The 23,552-nt window shown below is 32.9% G+C and overlaps 2 protein-coding genes and 1 long non-coding RNA gene across 4 annotated transcripts in view; all 3 read left to right on the top strand.

The window, feature by feature from the left end:
- Positions 1 to 8,124: 8,124 nt before the first annotated feature.
- On the top strand, positions 8,125 to 9,882 carry LOC113738912 (UPF0481 protein At3g47200-like). Its single transcript, XM_027266180.1, has 2 exons — positions 8,125 to 8,805; positions 8,980 to 9,882. Exons 1-2 carry the CDS (start codon positions 8,125 to 8,127, stop codon positions 9,880 to 9,882), a joined length of 1,584 nt encoding a protein of 527 aa, XP_027121981.1.
- Positions 9,883 to 12,690: 2,808 nt separating this feature from the next.
- Positions 12,691 to 14,461, top strand: LOC140005705 (uncharacterized). The gene is made up of 3 exons (XR_011813270.1): positions 12,691 to 12,941; positions 14,004 to 14,062; positions 14,161 to 14,461. It is a non-coding gene; the product is annotated as an uncharacterized lncRNA (long non-coding RNA).
- A 3,973-nt stretch (positions 14,462 to 18,434) lies between these two features.
- Positions 18,435 to 23,552, top strand: part of LOC140003925 (callose synthase 10-like) — a 38,666-nt gene continuing 33,548 nt past the window's right edge. For both annotated transcript variants that reach the window (XR_011813571.1, XM_072047543.1), the window contains exons 1-6: positions 18,435 to 18,849; positions 19,885 to 19,982; positions 20,300 to 20,463; positions 21,031 to 21,139; positions 21,529 to 21,639; positions 21,895 to 22,020. Coding sequence is in view for 1 of the 2 variants with exons in the window: in XM_072047543.1 (XP_071903644.1) it covers positions 18,642 to 18,849; positions 19,885 to 19,982; positions 20,300 to 20,463; positions 21,031 to 21,139; positions 21,529 to 21,639; positions 21,895 to 22,020 (816 nt within the window). In the remaining variant the exon portion in view is untranslated. The remainder of the gene's footprint in view (positions 18,850 to 19,884; positions 19,983 to 20,299; positions 20,464 to 21,030; positions 21,140 to 21,528; positions 21,640 to 21,894; positions 22,021 to 23,552) is intronic.

The following is a 23,552-nucleotide window of genomic DNA, read 5'->3' as shown; positions in this document are numbered from 1 at the left end:
GAAATTATTCACTCTTCCTTGTGGGATCGACCCGATATATACCCTAAACTATTAGTTGACCTGTATACTTGCAGTGAACCGGTGTAATTCGATTTTTTTTAACTTGTACGTATATTAAAATCCCATCACACATCCTAAAATATCCAAAGAAAAACAAAATTTTTCTCTTTCTTTCCCTTATTTTCTTCCTCCACCCCCACCTTTTCCTACTAAGCGCCATCGTCTCCCTTTTTTGCCCCTCTTTCTCCTTTCCTTCTACTCCTCTCCCTCGTTCTCCGGTTCTCGCTTCAACTTCATTCCATCTTCTCTCTCGCCTCTTCCTCTCTCTCCCCTAGGAGAGGAAAAGGGGGTGGGAGGAAGCAAGAGGAGGAGAAGGGTGGAGAAATGAAGGAGAATCAGAAGGGAGAAAAAGAGAGAGAGAGAGAGAGAAAAAAAATAGAAAAGTGATGTGGTAGCCGACTACGGGAAAGAGGAAGGAGGGAGAACGGGAAGGGACAAAGAAGGAGAGAAAGGAAAAAAACAAAAGAAAGGAAAAAAAAAAAGAAAGACAAAGAAAAGGAAACAAGAAGAAGAAGAAAAGAATATTTTTCTCTAAACCTTACATGAAAGTTTTTCTATAATTTTTATAGTAAGTTATAATAAAATTTTATATAAAACCTAAAAAATTCACCATGTAAACATGGATAATGAAATGATTCATTTATGTGTGGTCTTCCAGGTTTTAAAATGGGAGCTTACGTGGCATAAAAAAATTTAAAAGGTGATAATTGATGAAAGTGCATCACAACGGAAATATTTTTTGTAAAAAAATGTTACTTTGGAAATAAACTCCATCAGGATGAGCAGTAAAGTTTTAATCTTTACTGATCCAAATATTGGCCTTTTTGCAACCAAAAAAAAATACTGGCCTTTTGCACGGCAGCGAATGGGATCATGCCATTTCAAGACTTTGAGAGGGAATTATCCATCGCTCAACTCTTTTAGAAGTCTATGGCTTCTAATTTTTCCTAACCTTTTCCTCTTTTTTTTATATTTTTTAATTGTTGATGCTAACCCTCTATACATCGAGAAAGGGGGAAAAAAAGAAGTAAAAGAAAATCGAGAATAAATTATTCCGTAAACGGTAAACCATATCCTTTGGATAGCACGAAAAATTGCTATACTTCAAATTGCTCATGGCTAATTTGGATTTAACTCTAAAATGATAACCTTACAATTAATATGACTACTTCTTCCGTATTCAATCGTGGTAGATTATGTCAAGATTGCATTGTATTGTGTGCATTTTCTTACTTTTCATATAATATGAAACAATCAACTAAAATTAGTTGATACTTAATGGGTCCTCGGGTGACTTATGTACACTTGTTAAAATATATTTCAGGTGTCATATTTTTTGAAAATATAAGATTAATTAGAAAAAATTAATAAATACAATAGAGAGTAGGAAAGATTAAATAAGAAAAGTATATAAATGCAAGGAAGAATAATAATTGTTAGTATATATATATATATGTATGGTAGGTTAAATGAATGTTATGTGTATTAACAGATGCCCTTAAGAAAAATCCATACTTCATCAAACATGTATTTAGTTTGATAAATAAATGAAACATCACAAAAATCTTCACCAAACTTTTCTTAAAACTGTTCTCAAAACACCAATCTGTTATAAAACACCCCACTTTTTTATCACAAGCATTTACTAAATAAATGATGCGATGAGCTACCCTCGACTTCTGATGACTCAACTCTAGCTCCTTTTCCCTCCACAGTCCATCAAAGCACATAAGATCCTTAGCAATTTTTCGAGTGTGGTTTTATGACTTTCACAGTACAGAGTTTCATTCCTCGATAACTTTCTTGCTTATAAATTAGGAACAATAAAATGTGCTTCTTTTGTAACAGCCACAGTATGCACAAATTTGGTCCCACTATCAAATTCTGAACATTGTTTTGTGAAAGTCAGAATAATATAACCAAATGAGAAAAGGACTTAAATCACTATAATTTTGTTTTTATCGTTTTTCAAGTGCATGGAATCCGTAGGACTAAACTAAATTTGACAACTATCTATCTTGATATACGTTGGTGTCCTAAGCCAAATACAAATGAATTAAGACAATGAGTAACAAAATAACAACCAAATGAAGTTAACCTAGCTAAGTAAGACTTGACAAAATGTGGCGAATTGAAGGCTTAAGCTGCCTTTAGCCAATAGGAAATAATAATAGCACCAGAATGAGTGAAAATGCATTTTCAATCTCGACCAAGAAGATAAAAAATCTGCCAACTTAAAACTTATTATCCACTCTTATGAAGTGTACAAGCTCATTTGTGAGTAAATTTCGGTTTCTGCATGAAGAGGTAGGCCATGCAAAATAGCTGTAATTCACTCTATCAAACGTTTTCTGATCTCTTCTCGAACTCGACTAACTCCTTACGTAGGAGTACAAAAGCAACCTGTTTTAGGAAAGTTAGCCACCTAATGAGATTTAAAATCTCTTTTTGGGCTACGAGTTGGGGGTAGTTTTAAAAACTCAGAGGGTATGCAAAAACACTCCTTTGATCTAAATGGAACTCTCTTCTCTCTAATCCCTTATACAACCTGTTGGGTTCCCCCTCCCCCATAGAGTAAGATAGTATCGATGTTGTCTCCTCCTCCCCTATAGAGTAGGATGGTATAAATATTGTTGATTTAAAAAGAAACAGATGTACAACTTCAGAAAATTTGACCTGTTGTATTGGACAACTGAAAATCTATTTGGGTTATTCCGTCGGGCCTATAAGATGGGCTCGGAAATCAGTTCCCGAAAAATAAATTATAGGGTATAAAATGTAGTGCTTTTATATGCATAAGTTGCTAATTAACTATGTTATTTGAGTTTTATTTTGAGTAGAAATTACTTAATTTAGCTCTTATATTATTCTAATAGGTGAAGAGATCAATTGAAGAGAAAACGGACTAAAAACGTGGTGCAAATAAACAATGGAAGAAGAGGAAGTGAAGAGAAAGGGGTTTGGTAGGATTGATATATTTTAGTGTTTTGGTAATAACTTGAACTACCAAAATTAGATTGAGATATTTCTTAATTCATTTTGAAGTTAAAAGAATGATCTACAATTTTTGTGAGACATCAAAGTCCAATTCTCACGTTTCCATAGTAAAAAATCTAAAAAAATGAAGTATAGTTTTGCTGTGATACATTTTTTTATCAATTCTAAGTATTTTAGATATATATATTTCAGCGTCTATACCTCCAAATGATATAATTCTTGCAGCATTAGAAAGTAATTCAAAGAGTTACAACTTTCATGTTTTGTGAAGAGCTGATTCGGCCTTGTTAATCAACTTTTTTGGCTTCAAATAGGATTCGTGCGCGGATCCCTAACGATCCGCTTGCGAATTAGTTATAATCGGCATTGATTATCTGGTCTTTACACCGGAGTTTCTCTTGTCCCAATGATCGGCGCTGGATTTTGGGCCAATCTTTGGGCCAGTTTTCATAGAAAAAATGCACGAAAACGTGATTTTTCAGCTTGAATAAAGCCTAATCCTACCCTATTTAGGATACATCTTTAAGAAACTATAAATAGGGGCTGTTTAGAACCTTTTTAGGGGACAAAACATTAGGCTAAATTTTGGTTCATCTTTTTTACATATGTTTCTTGAGAGATCAAGAAAAAGAGATGGAAGAATTAAGGAGAAACTAATATAGGGATTGAAGCCAGACAACTGAGAACTTTTCTTTACTTTATTCCCCCTTATACTGTAGTTATTTCTTGAATTCTTGGTTTTAATTATGAATGTGTTGAACTAATTTCATTCTAGGGTTAGGATTTTGTCAAAGAGATTGGATTATTTGTTTTAGTTAATTTTTCACTTTTGCCTTGATTTATCTATTTTATTTTAATTACATGTTTGTGATTGTCACTATAAACATACTCTTAGGGTTTGTATTGAACTGAGAAGGGATATACAATCATGTATTAAATAGATAAACATACTTAGTCTAATCATAAGAATTTGTATGACATAACTATATCATCTAAGATTTCAAAGGGTTTTATTAAATTCTTATGATCTCGAAAGACGTGAGATTTAATTAGATACAACTTGGATGTATCAAAAGATAATCTAAGGTACATGCATGTGATATGTTCTGGTATCGAGAGATAATTGAAGGTACTTGTGTGTGATATGTTGTTAGCATTTTAAGAAACTAGTTGGATAATTAAGTCAAACCCTGGATCAAAATCTGAAACCCTATGCTTTTGCCAACTGTTTTCTAAACTCTATTTAATTTGCCTTGATTATTTGTTCTTTTTTTTTAGTCATAGATTAAAACCTCTTTGAATTTGAATTCTATTAATTATCTAGAATAATTAAAGTAGAGAAAATTAACTCGTTCCCGTGATTCGACCCTAGAATATTACAAGTGATTTTATTATTATGATTAATCATGTATACTTGTAGGAAATTATCGATGGATAAAACCATCAAACATGTTTCAAAGCATTCTCACTAAGCCATCCAAATTCTTTTACATTTTCTATTCGACACATGATAGAGAAACAAAATGAAAACCCACCATCACGGTGTTGTATATTTGTCTTTTTTTCTTTCTCTTTTCCTCTTTGGAGTAAGCAACATGTCATATATATACTTTGGTAAAACGTAAACAAGTGAACAAATTGCGAGATAAATAACTTAGTATTGAGATAATGCTGAATTTGATACATGGTAAAGCTGTACAAATGTTAATTGAAACAAGCTACTTAATGCAAGAAATACCATCAAGTTTAAAAGATTAACATGCCCCGCGGGTAGTCCGACTGGTTCTGTAGTCTCATTTTTACCAGCAGATTCCGTGTTCGACTTCCGCAAGGTTATGTTTCCTTAGAACAAAACTCTATACAATTTTAGGGGATTAGCCTGGCTAAAAGGTGGGACACCCTTAAGTGAAAAATAAAATAAAAGATTAACACGACTAATATGATAAACACCATTCAAACAAAATTTAACTAGTTACAAAATTTGAATTTTGCTTGCGTTAAACTTATAAACAACAAAATCCAAGAAAATAAGCTACAAAAAGAAGTCCTAAATGGAAAGTAAAAACAGCCACAGGCTACATATTAGAAACACATAATTATGTCTTTCGACATCCTCTCTGCATGCAATGAAATCAACGTAGATGTCTATAGGACCCTATAGTATTGCACATTATTTGTTCCAATAATAATTATATGTTTCATCACAAGGAATTACCTGTCAAGTTATCAAGGGAACATATTTTTGCAGTGACATTCCCGTTATCTAAACGACATCACAATATATATATACCCACCTAATTTTCTATACGCGTCAAGAAGGGAAACGTTTTGAAAGTGGGTTATCCCAGTACAGAGGAAGAAAAGTCTGCGAGCGTGTGGACAACAAACACATCGGAAGGTTCGCGAAGAAGACCCAAAGGTTGACCTGAAGTTCTTACAAAAGCTACCACTGTGAATGGGACAATGATAAATGACACCACAGGCGATATATGTTTTGTAATGATGTCTAAATTTACAGCCAGTATAAATCAAGAAAGCTACTCTTAAATGATGTTTGGTGAAGAAGACCCAAAGGTTAACTTAAAGTTCTTGCAGAAGCTGCCAGGGTGAAAAGGACCGCGATAAATGACGCCGTATAGGGGATGTATGTTTTTGAATGATCTCGAACATTACAGCTAACATAATTCAAGAAAGCCACTCTTAATGTCATATTTTTATTTCATTTTATTTAAATGTCAATATCACCTTTTCTTCGTAAATGTTTCTAACTATTCCCTTCCCTTCATTTCTTCCTCAAATTTGCATAAAAATATGTTTGTCTCTATATATACACAATGTGTATATACACTGTGTGTGTGTATATATATATAGGCACACATATACACTATATCAAAATTAAAGTACCAATATGATTTGGTAATTTAGTAATTTAGTTTTCACTTTTCAATAATAACCTTGCATAAGATTAATTGTAACTATTATATGATTGCAAATTATAATGTGATTCTAATATTATTGAGGGTATTTGTTTATTTTAAAGTAAATTTGGAATTATAGTTAGATTCAAAATAAAATTACCCTTATGTCAATTTGTTAAGAAAAGGAGATTACTTTGGAAAGAGTACTAAATTCGGAATTGTAATCAAAAGTTAGGCCAACCAATGTTACTTGGAATTGAAATGGTATTCAGATTGAGATTAATTGGATATTGGTTTTAATAGGCTATGTCTTGCACCAAAATGCCACTTAAAACCTCAATGTTATACTTATACCACAAACCCTAGCTCAATGGAAATTGTCCCCGTTTCATTTTTCTATTTTCTTCCTTTTCTCCCAAAGAAATTTGGAAAGCTCTGCGGTTTACATCATGGAAAAGTTAGAAAGAACCCCTTTAGTTAAGGTCTATTAGGATGATCCATTGTGATGTTTCCAAAATTTGTTTCACTTCAAGCAAACTGTAAATGTGGTACCTTAAGAAAAACAGTAAATGTGGTTTTCTATGTAATATTGATATAAAGGTATACACGAAATAAATTCCTAAACTTTTTTTAGGAATAAATCTTGAATTGGCAAGAAATTGTTTGGGAATCGGAAAAGTTGAAAGATTCTTTTTAGTTAAGATCCATTGGACCCCCAACTAATGTTTTATAGCGATCATTCTTGCAATTATTTCACTTCAAGCAAATAGTAAATATGGTTTATAGTCACTACATTATACTGACATAAAATTTTTCAGAACAAGTTTGGCTATTCTTTTGAGGAATAAAATGTTGAATTGGAAGAAAATTGTTTCATATGTCCGTGGAGATAGGACATTGTCTCGTGATGGCCTAAAAGGCTACGTAGATATTAAAAGAATAATTATAGTAGGAAGACTTTCTATCTTGAACTAACTTAGACTTTCAAAGATAATTATTTTTGTTAACTTCCTGATTCAAGGACATATTAGGATTGTAGTTTTCTAAAGAAAATTTTTTTTAGTTCTCCATTTTTTGTTATTTGTACTTCCATCATTTGTTTTATCACATAGTCTAACAAATGAAAACTATATGATTAAAATGATATTCTGAGTGTAATTAACAAAAATAGGAGTGTAAATATCATTTTCCTATTTATTTTACATGACTTTTAATGATTAATTTCTGAAAGTAGTGTTCGTTTGTAAGGAAAAATGTAAGATAGTGAAGGAAACATATATTGTTTATTCCTTTTGGTTTACAGGAAAGTTGAAAAGTTTTCTTTTAAACAAGAAGATTGATATCAAACAAACTTTTAAACAATTAAATTTTCTTTTAATTAATTATCATGAATTATAAACGCTTGTAGAGAGTGTCACATATAGTTTACTATATGTAAGTTGTTTTCTAGTAGCCATTAAATATGACATTATTATTAGTACAAGTATACGAGAGAGATGTATAATTCTGTTCATTCGTATATAAGACTACTGAAAGACAGAAAAGTACTAGAGGCCGTGCTGTGTTTACAGCGGAGGAGCTAGCAAGTATTTCAGCCACACAAAAAGAGAAGGATGAGTTTTCTTTTACAGTGAGAAAACGAAGCAATCCTCGAGTGTGTTATGTGAAGTTGGAAGTTGCCTGGGAACACACCACCCAAAACCCACGATACTAGATGAGGAAGTTGCCTGAAATTTCACTACTTGTGGTAAGGCAAACATTGATGCAGGTGTAAGAGATAATAAGCAATTAATTTTATGCTTTCGGGGGAAAATTTCATGCAACATTGACTAGGGGCCTTCTACTATTAAATGTTGATCATCAACAATATACTATCTAATTATATATAAGCAAATGTACGTTTTGAACTGTTCGGATGGCGGCTAACGCGTGTACCAACCGTGTTAATAAGTTTATATACTCCAGATATCGCAGCAACCGTGTACCAACCGTGTACCAACCGCGTATACGCAAGATATCGCAGCAAAAGTTTATAATAGCAATTTTGGGTTCTCCTGTACAATCTGTTAATGTTCTCAAATTTTGAAAAGAAAGCTTGAAAATTGCGAACCTAGTGGCTAGATTTGTAGTGATTTAGAAAGAGGAGAAAATGGAAAGTGAAGGAAGCTCAGATGTCTATGAATCGGAAGAAGAGTTTGATTCTCCAGATACGGAAGAAGAGTTTGATTCTCAAGAGATAAGAGAAGAAGCACGGCCAGGTTCCCCCCACACCGATGTGGAACTATCTCATAACATCCATGGTAATCGCAGTTCCCATGGTGATGGTGTACATCTGGAGGCCGGTGGTGAACCTAGCAATCTAGATCAAGCTCCAAATGATGAAGTTCATAATGATGAAATTTCGGAAGAAGTTCCAGCTGATGGAGCTCCAGATGATGAGGTTCCTGATGAACAAATCGAGCAACATGTTCCTTTCTCGGTAGCAATCACCGTCGACGTCCCAGGAGATGGTCAAATGGCGGCCGTACCACCACATTTTCGTAAAGTAGATGAAATGTCCTATACCCCCAAACTGGTCTCCATCGGCCCTATTCATCATAATAGGAAGAGTTTGTGGCTGACGAAAGAAAAGAAAAGGCAGTTTCTTGGGACTTTTCCGGATGAGAAGAACAAAGAATTACGATGGAAAATGGGAAAATGGGAGGCGAGAGTTAGAAGATGCTATTCAATGACTTTCCAAGGGATAAGCAGCGCTGATTTCGTGGACATGCTGGTGATTGATGGTTGCTTCATTGTATTACTACTTCGCCTCGATCACAAATGGAGCAAGGTAACCTTAATTACCATCAACTAGTAGCTAGTCATTTATTTGTTTGGTTTGGATAAATTATTGTAAATTTCTGCCATTCTTGCCCACTCATTAGTTAACATATGAAACATAAGAAAAGAAAGCTTGCTATTCTGGGGTGGATTTTAGTAACAATGTACCATTAATTTTATGCAGGAGGGAGTTGATGCTACTGACAACCCTATATTTTCAACAAGATGGATGCTGCCAGAAATTGGTCGTGACTTGTTGATGATTGAAAATCAGCTTCCTTTGTTCGTGCTTAAGGAGATATTTAACGTAACAAAGCTAATGCCTAATGAAACTTCTTTTGAAGAAGTTGCTCTCGAATTTTTCAAATCCTATCACATTGGAAAGGAAGCTATGGTCATCAAGAAACACCATACAGAAGGCCACCATGAACATTTACTTGATTTGTTTCATTCCTTGTATTTAACACCCAAATCTTCTGATTCAGGTGCAGCTCAAAAAAGACGGAAAAACAAGAAACCACTCATGGACCGCCCAAGTGTGCGAGGTAAAAACTGGGTACCGAGTGCCACAGTATTAAAATCCTCTGGTGTTAGATTCTATGCAAAGGAAGGTAACTCCCTTGAAATCCAGTTCAGAAGGGGAAGATTGAGCGGAATATTGAGTATTCCCAGCATTTCCATTGATGAGAGCTCTATTATCATCCTTAAAAACTTGTTGGCATATGAACAAAGCTCTAGAGGTATAGAACCATTATTTACCTCTCTAGTGTTGTTCTTTTCCAGCATGGCATCTGTGCCTGATGACATCAAACTCCTAAGAGAAGCATCCATCATTCTCCACCAGCCTGGTGATGATCAAATGCTCATTGAAGTCCTGAAACTTCTCAGCAAGCAGCTAGAGTGCGACGTGAGGGATTGCTCCATGAAACAGCAGGTGGAAGATATCAGAGCATTTTGTGGTTGCAACTTAGTCAAATTTTGGAACGCCATAGGACGCAGTCTTGCACAAAATGCAGCCGGTTTCATTTTGATGTACGTGGCTTTAGTTTTAACCTTTTCAGTGGACAACTTTCGTTTTAGATTATGACCATGGGCTTGATTGAATGGTCGATACAAATTGGGTCTGTCTTTTTTTTTTTTTTTCTGAAGTGCTGACTTTGGTGAAGGATAGAGGACATTATAAGTTATGACAAAATATTAGTGTCGGCAAATTATAAATTTTTTTGTTTGGATGAATGTGCTATTTGATGATCAAGTTGTTATTATCAATCAAGCTTGACTTTAATTATACTCCAAAGCAAATGGTATCAAAATTGGACTATCTACTTTTCTTACATATTCATATGTAATTTTTTGATGTAACATCTTGCAATGTTTTGTTATGTATATTATATAAGAGGTATGCCTGTCTTATCTATATATATATATATATGTATATATACATATATATATCTACTTTTCTTACATATTCATATGTAATTTTGATGTAACATCTTATATTATATAAGAGGTAGCCTGTCTTTCCTATATATATATGTATATATATATATAGGTTGATTGGTATATTGTCTTTAGCTTTGCAGAAAGAAAAAAGATGTTGTAGTTGCAGGAAATACATACTTATATGTATATATACATATATATATATCTACTTTTCTTACATATTCATATGTAATTTTGATGTAACATCTTATATTATATAAGAGGTAGCCTGTCTTTCCTAGATATATATATATATATATATAGGTTGATTGGTATATTGCCTTTAGCTTTGCAGAAAGAAAAAAGATGTTGTAGTTGCAGGATATACATACTTATATGTATATATACATATATATATCTACTTTTCTTACATATTCATATGTAATTTTGATGTAACATCTTATATTATATAAGAGGTAGCCTGTCTTTCCTATATATATATATATGGGTTGATTGGTATATTGTCTTTAGCTTTGTAGAAAGAAAAAAGATGTTGTAGTTGCAGGAAATACATACTTATACACACACACACACATATATATATATAGTATATATACATATATATATCTACTTTTCTTACATATTCATATGTAATTTTGATGTAACATCTTATATTATATAAGAGGTAGCCTGTCTTTCCTATATATATATATATTCATAAGTTAGATATTTTAAATCCAAATTTAAAAATTAGCACAGCAAAAATAGAAGCTAGTAATGATGATATAAAAGAATTCGAAATGCATATAGCTGACCTAAATAAGTTAAAAATAATTAGAAGAAGTACTAGTCCACACAGAAGTGCAGCATTTATAGTTAAAAAACATAGTGAAATAGTTCGAGGAAAAAGTAGAATGGTAATAAATTATAAAAGATTAAATGACAATACTAAAGAAGATAGCTATGATATACCAGATAAAAATGAGTTAATAAATAGAATCCAATATAGATATATTTTCAGTAAATTTGATTGTAAGTCAGGATTTTGGCAGGTAAAAATGCATAAAGAAATTGGACTATCTACTTTTCTTACATATTCATATGTAATTTTTTGATGTAACATCTTGCAATGTTTTGTTATGTATATTATATAAGAGGTATGCCTGTCTTATCTATATATATATATATGTATATATACATATATATATCTACTTTTCTTACATATTCATATGTAATTTTGATGTAACATCTTATATTATATAAGAGGTAGCCTGTCTTTCCTATATATATATGTATATATATATATAGGTTGATTGGTATATTGTCTTTAGCTTTGCAGAAAGAAAAAAGATGTTGTAGTTGCAGGAAATACATACTTATATGTATATATACATATATATATATATCTACTTTTCTTACATATTCATATGTAATTTTGATGTAACATCTTATATTATATAAGAGGTAGCCTGTCTTTCCTATATATATATATATATATATATATATATATATATATATATATATATATATATATAGGTTGATTGGTATATTGCCTTTAGCTTTGCAGAAAGAAAAAAGATGTTGTAGTTGCAGGATATACATACTTATATGTATATATACATATATATATCTACTTTTCTTACATATTCATATGTAATTTTGATGTAACATCTTATATTATATAAGAGGTAGCCTGTCTTTCCTATATATATATATGGGTTGATTGGTATATTGTCTTTAGCTTTGTAGAAAGAAAAAAGATGTTGTAGTTGCAGGAAATACATACTTATACACACACACACACACATATATATAGTATATATACATATATATATCTACTTTTCTTACATATTCATATGTAATTTTGATGTAACATCTTATATTATATAAGAGGTAGCCTGTCTTTCCTATATATATATATATATATATATATATATATATAGGTTGATTGGTATATTGTCTTTAGCTTTGCAGAAAGAAAAAAGATGTTATAGTTGTAGGAAATACATACTTATACACACATATATATATAGCTAGCAAGCAGAAAAGTAAAGGATTACCCTTTCTTTTTATTGTTTTTTCCCTAAAGGGAAACCCAACTTTGGAGGTTGTCAAAAATCCCTACCATAGTTAGTTAATCATTGGCGATAGGGGTGTCAACGAATCGTTCAAATGATCGACTCGAGTTCGGTCAAATCGAGCTCAAGTCGATCTCGAACTATTCGAATATCGAAACAAATCGAATTTGAGCCTAAAAATGTTATGCTCGATAATTAAGCTCGCGAGCTTTTCGAGCTTAAGGTATATTTAAATATATATAATTTTATATTTATAAAATGACTTATATATATATAGTTGTAAGTTTAATTACATGTTGTACCTATTAAAATTCAAAATATAATAGGGGTATTATTGTCTTTCCAGATAATTCTTTAAAAAAAAAAGAAATTCAAATATTATAGTGTAATTAGGTCAAGCTTCAAGCAACTTCAGAATCTTGTCCGCCGTCTTCTTGAAGAGCTCCTCACCTCAATCCCTAAAATCCCAATTCCTCACCTCAATCCCTAATCCCAATTCCAAATCAAACTCATTCGGCAAGATTTAACTCCAGTCGTTTCTTTTCTCTATTGTCATCCTCCGTCGATTGGAAGTGGATTGTGCAACAAGTGTAGCCGTGCAGCTAGCGGAAGGTGGATCTTGGAAGCAGGTGCAGGCGTGCAGAAGGTAAGATGTGATCCTTTTTGTACTTTGTGGCTTCGAATGCTTTTCATTCTTTTGCTTATCAGCTTTCTTTGGTCATCGAAGATGAATAATTAGAGACCTTTAGAGAATCTACACCTTGGGCTTACCTTCGAATTACCAAGTGCTCGGACCTTCTCCTTTGTGAATCTGCACCTTAATATGCAATTCAACGCCCTCTCTGCTGGACTAGACTAGAATTCTGAGTATTTATTTAGGGCCCTTTGAGATTAGGCAGGTTTTTAACAATTTAATTTAGTTGAGTTCAAAATGAACTGAGTGTATCCGAAATGAGAAAAAAAATAAATATGAGGTTTTCTTCTTTTTTTTTTTGGTTTTCTACTATTAAATTTCAGAATTGGGGTTTAGGATTTTATACTTTCCGAAAAGCTTGTAGATGGAATATAGATTTTTTGGATCTTCTTTTTTTTTTTTTGGAAAATCAATGATTTTTTAACTTTAATTTGAGGAAGCAGAGAAATGCTAGTACTAATTGTTAAAGCAAAATAGTAATAATAAAGTTTCTCCTCCGGGTATATTGCTAGATTTGTGGAATGCCGCCATTATTAAATGTTTGTTTCTAAATGAAAAAACCGCTAGACAAGGCTGGCTAGTTTTTGTAAGGCAATGACTTGCAACTGTTCTCCTTTAACACTAAAAGACTACCATATATATTCATGCTTTGGTAGTTGGCTTTCTTTATTTGATCAGATGCTCAAATGATTACAATAATGGACTTCAAGGCAAGGATCATTTTCTTTTCGTTTTAGGCATGTTTTTTTTATAGAGAATGGATTGAGTTGCAATTAGAGTTATGATACAAAAGAATTCAGTATTCCAATGTCTATTACAATGATAATTTCTCCCTAGTAAAGGATAAGTTCTGACGACCTTTTGAGACTCATGGTTTTCAAGTGATTCCTGCAAAATCTGTATAGAAAAGCTCTTAAAAGTAGTTTGTGAATGGCACTTTCAAATTCATGTTATTGATACAACATTAGTTTATTACTTATTGTTATTCTTATTATTATTATTATTATTTTGCAGAAATTAAAGGCAGCAAAAGAGATTCTACTTCCCATAAAACAAATGTGATAATTGGAAAGGTACATAGTTTGTGTTTAATACTTCGATTCCTCTTCAAATATGTTGTTTTAGATTTTACCACTACTATTTTATTACTTAAATTATTTTTTTGTGATAGGGCCTGCAGTTGACATATCTGGAATTCATAAGCAAAAGTTGGAAAGGATTATCGTGGAATGGACAAGAAGTTGCTGTTTTACTGCTTTAATTGCAAAATTTGTTTCACTTTTTTAAGTATGGTTATTTCTTGACAATTGACATTGCCTTTTGAAGACATTCACTTGAATGTTGACACTTTGTCTTTGTTTTTTCTATTTGTGTGACTTGGTGGATGTTGGTTGTCTGACTTATCTCTGAATTTGGATGCTGGTTTTGATGTTAAAATATGTATGGATGAATTTGGATATTGGTTGGCATAACGGTTGCAAATTTTTTGACAGTTTGATGCTTTGGACTTTAAATTGATATTTAAAGCTAGCTTGTCTCAGATTCTCAATCATATGGATGAGTTTGGACAGTGCTATTTAGTAATGTATAGCAGAGCTTGTATATTCCATTTTCAAGATTGTATCAAGTCTGTCCATCTTTGTGATTCATATGCATTTTGTCTTGATGTAACTTTGTACATAAATTGAGATTTATACTTGAAGTTTTGCATTTGCATTAGCTTGTCATTTCCCCAACAATATTTGTTAGGGAATGTCACTGCCAAGGTGATTTGGTTCAGATAAAAGACTGAATGAAAGAGCAAATTCTGCTTGCTTAGAATAGTAGATTGTTTGATTCAGCAGGCTTTAAACGAGAACAATTTTTAATGGTTCGAGCTCGACCGCCATTCGAGCAATTTCGAACACGAGCTCGAACGTCACGAATTTAATACGAATCGAATTCGAGCATGTAAAACTAATATTCGTCGATTTGGAGTTTTAAGCACTTTGTCGAACTCGAACTCGATCAAACTAGTATTCGAGCTCGATTCGATTCGTTGACACCCCTAATTGGCGACATAGTTATTAAACCCGGTTCGGCCCAGTGATTCAACAAGTTAACTCAGTGAACCGGTAATTAAGTCAGATCGGGTTGTCAATTAGATCGTTTATGTATTGAAATCATTGACTTTTCAACGGACTGACAGTTCAACCGATCAACCCAGTGAACTAGCCGATTTTATGAGGAATCGGTCTATTTGTTGTCAAGGAAAAATTTTGTGAAAATGATAGAATAGAGTTTCAAACATAGGACCCCATGCACAAAAGTAAAATACAATCACCGCTGGACCAACCACCCACTTGTTGGTTATTTTGTCATTCTTATATTATATATTATACTTTAATTCTTATTTTATTTTTCCAAAACAAAATTTATTGGAATCTTTTAATAACATTTTATTATTCCCCAAACTCTATAAATTATGAAATTGACTTAAAAAATAACATATTATACAATTCATTTTAAAGGCAAATATCATTTTTAATAAACTTTTGCACTTAAAATTAATAAATAAACTAGATAATTACACTTAGATAAAATTTTATACTTGAAATTTGGTAGATTACTAATTAAATTTAGGTTGTTAATTCTTATAAGAATTAATGATTCTATAATAAATTAGACTAACAGAATATTTATTATGGCATAAAAATTATGAGACATAATATTTAAATATATTTAGTGACCCATCGGTAGGACCACTCACCCACTGGTTGAACCAATAATCCGTTAACCTACCTTTTTCACCGGTTCCTCCCCAGACCGGGTTTAATAACTATGATTATCGAGAATGAGCATATGATTGGGGAAACCGTAACTCCACAAGACCTTTGCCTCCGTATTCAATGTAGCAAAGGACACAATGAAGCCTTATTTTCTGTGTAAAGAAGTCAACTAGTCAAGCTTTTTAGGTTAACCTTGAGATTGGCTTGAAGTGGACACGAACACGAGATTGGCTTGAATTTTTGTTTATGTGAACTTGATCTTGAACTTTGATCGAGCAAAGCTAACGAGTAACTGATTTAAACTCATTGTGATTCTACCTATATTTTGAACTTATAGTTCTAAGTCTTGTTGGCTATTCGTGGTTCTAAATTAAGGCTGTCAATTGAGTTAGATGAGTTGACTTTCACTAAGTCTCTGCACAACCTAAGAAAAAATTATATTTGTTGGCCATTCAAAACTCATGCTTGTTAAGTCCAATCTTGGCTCATTCATGTATACGAGTCTAGAGCGGTGATCGGGCTATCCCTAAGGCATTATTGTTTTTCATAACTTGTATTAGCGAAATTGAAGGAAGATAAGTTAATATATAAATAAAATATGGTGTATTGCTATTTCAAAAAAAAAAAACATACCTATCAAAATGCACAACTATATTTCTTATAAAAAATTATAGGAAAATTACATCTATGAAAATTATGTCCTTATAAAGTTTTTATTTTTTTTTGTCACAGTCCTTTATTAATATTCGAAAAATGAGTATGAAACCATATCTATTTTCCTATTGCAGTTTTACACTCTTTGGCTCAAACAAACTTCTTGGTAGAAAGAAGTAAAACAAAAACAAATTTACAGGAATTCAAAAAAGACCAAAAAAATTCTATCTATCCCCATTACTCATAGAGCCATCTTCTGAGACTGCTGACAAACTTGAATTCATCTCTCATTGGTTTCTTAGATTTTCCTTATTTTGTGTAACTTATTAAATGAGGAGGTTATATTGAAATATGCTTGAAACAGAACAACGATATTAAAGAATAGGTGGACATGAATGTCTTGATCCTTTGGTGCTACTCAAATCAACGTTTGATGATTGGTAATGCATGAAACTGTGATGAACATAAGACCATAATATTGGCAGACATATGTTAGGGGAAGATGACAATTTGGTAATTCTACTCCGGAAAATGGTATAGAAAGAGGAAGCTGCTTTTTTTTTTTTAAAAAAAAAAAGGGAAAAAAAGGAAATTGAGTTGAATACATAAATGTAGGAGTTGGCCTGAGAAGGTGGTAATTAGTGGATAATATAAATTGATAACTATGCAGACTATGCGCTAATTGTGGGTGCTATCTTGCAATAGATTGGGCAAATTTTTTTCCTTATAATTAAGGGTAAATTTTGAATTTCAAAAAAATGACACTATATGTTTACATCACACACATTTGTCCCCCCACATTATATATTGTAAAGATGTAAAGCTATAGATAATTGAAAGTGTTTATTATCATAAATAAATTTGGGAAATGTTATTTGCTCTCTATTTTTTGTTATTTGTACAAGCATTATTTATTTTATCATATAGTCTAATAAATAAAAACTATATGATTAAAATGATAGCGAGAATGTGGTTAACAAAAATGGAAGTGTAAATAACATTTCCCATTTTAAATTGCAGAATCTTGGGTACTTGCTTATCTTGCTACGTGGGTACTTACTTCGTAGGAAAAAAAAATTCACATTAGAACATGTATCCACTGTTGGAGTAGATGTAGCCTGGACAATCTTCACACATTATTGTCTTTTATGGAGTTTTCAGTGCATTGTTTTCCTTTTTATGATCGTGGCTATTTACTCCTCTTGTAAAGAATCCATTGAAACCAAATAGGCACTTTATGGTTCATCTAATGTTTTTTTCTCCTTGAAACCAAATTTGAACGAGTTTTTTTTTTTTTTTTTATCTAGTTTGAAAGTTATCGAATACAAAAAACTGTTCAACTTTGGATTGACTAGTTAATGAACTAAATTTGAACGAACTCTTATTAAGTAATCAAGTATCAAATAGTTTGGTTCATCTTTCAACCCTAACTACTAAGATTACTTAACATTTTATAATTGAAAAGAAAGGAAAGGAAAAAGGGGAGGCAAATAGCCAGAGTATGAAAGATTTCTCATTAACTCGCTCCTTTTCTTTTACGTATTATTATTAGGTGTGCGGCTAAGGCACATATTAGATAAATTCATTGTTAATAAATAAATTCAAAGTACAAATCACACCTAATTATCATAGATTAAGTTCAATTAACTTGAATTTATACTACATAATTTTTCTCACATATATTTCAGTCAATCCTCAATAAAAAATTTTGAAATAGATCATTAAATTATTCCTACATACAATGTCTCCCCCTTTCATGTCCTGTTCTAAATTCCATGACTCCTGCAAAAACCTTATTTCAAATACAAATAACCAATGGCTTCATGATGCTTTGTGGATAAGGAATTAAGAATATTAATTTTTTCAGGCTCAAATTGGATGTGAAAGTACTAAAATTCTTGGGGCCTTGCAACAAGAGTTTAAAAGTAGGTGGGGTACATTCCAAATAGGGGAAATCACGCTGGATCCGATCCATTTCCCATACCGTGTTGAATAAAAAAGGCCCTTTCAAATTCATTTCACCATCTCCTCCACTACTTCTCCTATAAGCATCCTTAGATCCGTAAATCCAACCGTTAATATAAATGAAATTAATTTCATTTTCCAAAACCTCTTCGATTAATTTCATTTTCCCAATCAATTTTCTTTCTTCTTCCCCCAAGGGTTTCTCCTCCTCCTCCTCCTCCTCCTCCTTCTTTTGCTAACTTTCGGCGATAGAGATTGAGAGAAAATGGCGAGGGTTTACAATAATTGGGAGAGGCTGGTTAGGGCTACGCTGAGGAGAGAACGGCTGCGGTACACCGGCCAGGGACACGAGCGAACTTCCAGCGGCATTGCCGGCGCTGTCCCCGATTCTCTTCAACGAACCACCAATATCAATGCTATTCTTCAAGCTGCCGATGAACTTCAATCGGAAGACCCCAATGTTTCCAGAATTCGTAAGCTTTTTGCTCATATTTATCTTGAATTTGTTTATGTCCAGCTCTTCTATTAATGATTTTGAAGTCCTAATGTTGAGTTATTATACTGATAAAAAACTTATTTCGCTTCTATTCCTGTGTTAGATGCATTAAAATGTATTTAGTAGAAGAATTGAGAGTTGTAAGTGGTTGAGTATATAATATGGAAGGATTGCTAATATTTATAGCTGCGGCGTTGAATGTTGTAGCATGACCATAGCTTAACCAGGTTATAGAACGAGAACTGCTCAATGAAAAGTTTGAAAATCAGATAATTGCAAAAGTAGTTGAGAAGAGCACGGAGTGGTGAATTGATCTTGTATTGTGGAATATTGTTTTGGCAGATTTAAACATGTGGAGGCTGATAACAGGAGTAAATGAGAGATGAAGGGCTTTTTATAGTATGAATTGCATCGATGTTGTGGAATGAGCTTTTGCAAGAAGTATCGTAGTACAAGGGAAAATTTAACCTTGACAAGTCATAATGGCAACTTGGAGCTTAAAGATTCTGTTTTTCTTTTACATTTGTGATGTAGTTTCTTAAGTTTGACTGTTTAGGATGTAGTTCTACATGCATTGAGAAAAATTTGTGCTTTATTGCCTTAGAAGAAGTTGCTCTTCCATGTGTCCTTAGGGGTCACATACTTCGAAACTCTCGTCATCAGAACAGAAGATTGTTAGGTATCATGTATCAGTAAGAATGCCTTTGGATCTTCCATATGTAGAGATTACAAGTAATTTTTATGTCTGTCTGCTGGTAATTTACCCTGCTTTCTGGTACAAAATGATTTTGACTCTGGTTTTGGTGAGTATGGAATCACTTATGGAATGGATGGGTGTTTCATTTCTCAATAGAATATAAAATGACAGCTTAATGGCGCTGTCATTGTTATTGACAGTATGTTTCATTATTATCGTTGATGTCTACTCTTATTCTGAAACCCTTGTAATTTAATTCATAAAAGTGATTGAGCAATTTATTGTATGGTTTTCTGAGATGCTGCTCTTGTTTAGTCTGTGAGCAGGCATATTCTATGGCCCAGAATTTGGATCCCAACAGCGATGGTAGAGGTGTTCTTCAGTTTAAGACTGGTTTAATGTCCGTCATCAAGGTACGCTCTTGGGTTTGAACACTTTAGATTGGTTCTATGTTTTCTAAAGGAAATAATTTATAGATTTTTGCTGCCATGTAACCTTTATACATGCAGGTATGCACAGATAAAAGGAATAGTGTGCTAGTGGTGAACAATTACCTTGCTCTCTGCAGGGATATGTAGACTTATGAGAAATTGAGAATAATTGTTGGAATATTGTTCTTTTGGCTTACTTTGGTGTATCGCAATGCACTGCTTTAATTTTTTCAACCTTGCTTTTTAGGATTTGAGTTCTTAAAGATGAGAATGTGAAGAAACTGTTGATATTTGTGCAGCAAAAACTTGCCAAGAAGGATGGTACACCGCTTGATCGTAGTCGTGATATTGAACATTTGTGGGAATTTTACCAGCGCTACAAAAGACGAAATAGAGTAGACGATATCCAAAAAGAGGAGCAAAAATGGCGTGAATCTGGAACCTTTAGTGCTAATGTTGGAGTGTACGTCCTTCATATGCTTGTCTTGGTTTTCTCAATTTTACTTGTATCTTATCATATGATGGCTTGACAAATTAGACGTTTGCCCAATATGGTACTCTGAAATCATGATTATCACTATATGTCTGATTTTGCATTTTAAAATATGGATGATATTTTTGCCTTACATGACATGAGAAACTGAGAGGATGTGAAATTTGGAGTTAGTTTGCACATTTCAAATTGGGCATGAATACGTATCTGTGGTTGAATATTCAATGAAAGTTAAGTAGTTGAGAAACCTTGCTACAAAGACTAGGATTTGGTATTTGATAGTAGAGAAGAATTGTATATTTTGTCCATTTGTTTTTGTTTTAGTATAGCAGAGATTGTCACTAATCTGAGGTGGAATATCATATCTGCTTTTTTTCGCTATTATTTGAAGCATCTCAAGTATAACTTGTGTGGTTCTTATGCATGAATGTTGTGGTATTCTTCTTTCAGAACTCATTTATAGATTGCTTCTGTTTACTTACAAAAGCTGTAATATGCTTAGTAATTGAATTTATTTATCTATATCAATTGTTTTAGCTTATCAGAAATGAGAAAGGTCATTGCCACCTTGAAGGCTCTAGTTGAAGTGATGGAGGCATTAAGTAAAGATGCTCCTGAAGGGGTGGGAAAGCGTATTCAGGACGAGGTACTTATGCTTTACTTTATTTCTTTTGTCTGTGAAATCAGGAAGCTTTTCCTTGTGCAATATCATAAAATATAGCTATATCTGTTTTTATTGTTGGTTTTTGTATTCAAAGTGTATGTTTTTAGGTATTCACTGCATCCATACTTCAGCTTACTAAAATTTTCCTGATCATCTTTTTTGGCAAACATATTAGCTCTGATTACCTTGCTAAATGAAGCAACAGTAATATATACATGTGTGGTTGGGTTTTTGGTCTTTATAGAGTCCTCAAAGAAAGCTAGTTTAGTAGTATCTGGTAATATGTATGTTTAATATGTAGCTGAGATTTGAATGGCTTTTCTTCTTCTGGCGTTGTTATGCTGTTACACTTTTTGGTGTTTTTACTTCAGTTAAGAAGGATCAAAAAGTCAGATGCAACTTTATCTGCGGAGCTCACACCATACAATATCATCCCTTTGGAAGCGCCCGTATTAACCAATGCTATTGGATTTTTCCCTGAGGTAAGCTGGGAATTGAAAGGCAGAAAGAACTGGAGGAGTTTTTTTTTTATTTTTTTTGTGCTGGCATTTATTGTATGATTTAGTGTCAGAGCAAACTCTGCTTGATGATATCATGTTGCTAATGACTGGCTATATCTTGAGTACACCGTATTATGGTAGTCATCCTATCGATTATGTTGTGGAGGCATTTGAAGGGATTATTACATGTTACTGTATTTTAATGAATAATTTGGTTACTCTTTATTTTCTGTCTAGGTGCGAGGTGCTATATCGGCTATTAAATACACTGAACAGTTCCCTCAGCTTCCAGATGATTTTGAGATTTCTGGACAACGGGATCCGGACATGTTTGATCTTTTGGAATATGTATTTGGTTTTCAGGTTTGGTGTTTCTCTTACATCTCATAAGATAAAAATGTTTGATTGCATCTGTCTATTGTTCCTTATTGAGGTTCAAATGTTGAGTCATCAGCAATGTGGATGCTTCATACTTCCTGTTATTGTGTGATTATGAAAGAATTTCCACCTCATATCACGTTTTCTTTTTAATGTTTGTGATTTTTGAAAGGTTACAAGTATTTTGTCATTTGCTACTAACAATATGTAATTTGTCACTCACAATGTGTGAGTGTGTCTTGCTGACTTTCCAGTGAAAGATTTTGTATTGTAGGAATCCATTGAAACTATAAACTTCTGCATCTTTTTGGAAAATTAGATGCGGTCAAATTGAACTATTTTTTTGCAGAGGAAATGAGATATAAGGGTCAAGCTTAATTACTGGCTCATGAGGAAGAGCTGCAGTAGCTTCATCTAATGTCTTTTTTGCCTTATTTACTGTTTTTGGTGAAAAAAGCCTCTCCAAGGGGATGGAACAAGTAGAAGCGGAAAAAGACACATCAACTTTCTAACAGAGTTGGTTTTTTCAACTGCTGATTTCTATAAGATGATGGATAGAAATTTCACCAAGAAGTATAAAAGAGAAGCATTTATGACTTAAAATTTGATGACTTAAAATTATCAAAGAAATCAAATTCAAGGTTATGGAAAAAGTTCCAGATTCCTTTCATATCCCCATTTTGTGTAGTTGTTGGAAGTCCTTGCAGCTCAAAGGTTGGTGAGAAGACTGAAGTTTTCATGGTTGCATCACAAGCTTGACTAATTGTCTATAGATTTTTTACCCTCTCCAAATTACCCAGAATAATCTTCAATAGGTACATTGCAATGAAATTGTTTCTTGGTTCCATGGCTCTGAAACCTTTTTTCGTAAATTTTGACAAATTTTCTATACATTGCCATGCTTCATGAGTAGTACTGGATGAATTTTCTAAAACCTTTGGCCTATTTAGAACAGGTTGAAAGGTGCCTATCAGTTTGTTTTGCTTGCTTTTACATTCTACATAAATCTAGGTAAGTAATTTTTTCAGAAGCATCACAGTTGTGAAAATTTTGATGGATGCTGGAACCATTGGCTTCCAAATCAGTTTGTCTAGATCAATAGGATGAGCATATTAGAATCTACCAAGTGCAGGATTATTGCGAGGAAAAAGGCCAGCATCATTTTCTAACTGCAAGAATCAAGACTATAGATTTTGGTGCTCTCATTAGATTCTTTGGATTTTTTCGTTGTGAGATTTCTAGAAAAGTCTAACATAGAAGAGAAATTTAGATGACCAAGACAGGAGAAAAATGATAAGTGTCTGTATCTGTATGTAGTTATGATAGATCAATTTTTTTGGCAGTGATTTGCTTAAAGAATCCTTGCCAATCCATTGGTCTTTGCGGAACAAACCTTAGAACTGTGCTCAACCATGGCTAGCTTGGCTCATCGATTAGTTGATTAAGCATTTCAGGTTTAGGCTTTCTCAGATACTAAATGAGCAGGCCATTAGTTTGTTCAGTCAGTTAACAGTAAA

Source organism: Coffea arabica, chromosome 4e, assembly GCF_036785885.1.
Source record: "Coffea arabica cultivar ET-39 chromosome 4e, Coffea Arabica ET-39 HiFi, whole genome shotgun sequence".
In the NCBI taxonomy this organism is placed as follows: domain Eukaryota; kingdom Viridiplantae; phylum Streptophyta; class Magnoliopsida; order Gentianales; family Rubiaceae; genus Coffea; species Coffea arabica.
The sequence above is the reverse complement of the archived record's forward strand: the minus strand, read 5'-3'. Positions and strand labels throughout refer to the sequence as shown.

Coding starts and splice junctions, on each gene's coding strand:
- LOC113738912 (XM_027266180.1), top strand. CDS start 8,125: ATGGAAAGTGAAGGAAGCTCAGATGTCTATGAATCGGAAGAAGAGTTT. Junction 8,806..8,979: donor TCGATCACAAATGGAGCAAG/GTAACCTTAATT, acceptor AATTTTATGCAG/GAGGGAGTTGATGCTACTGA.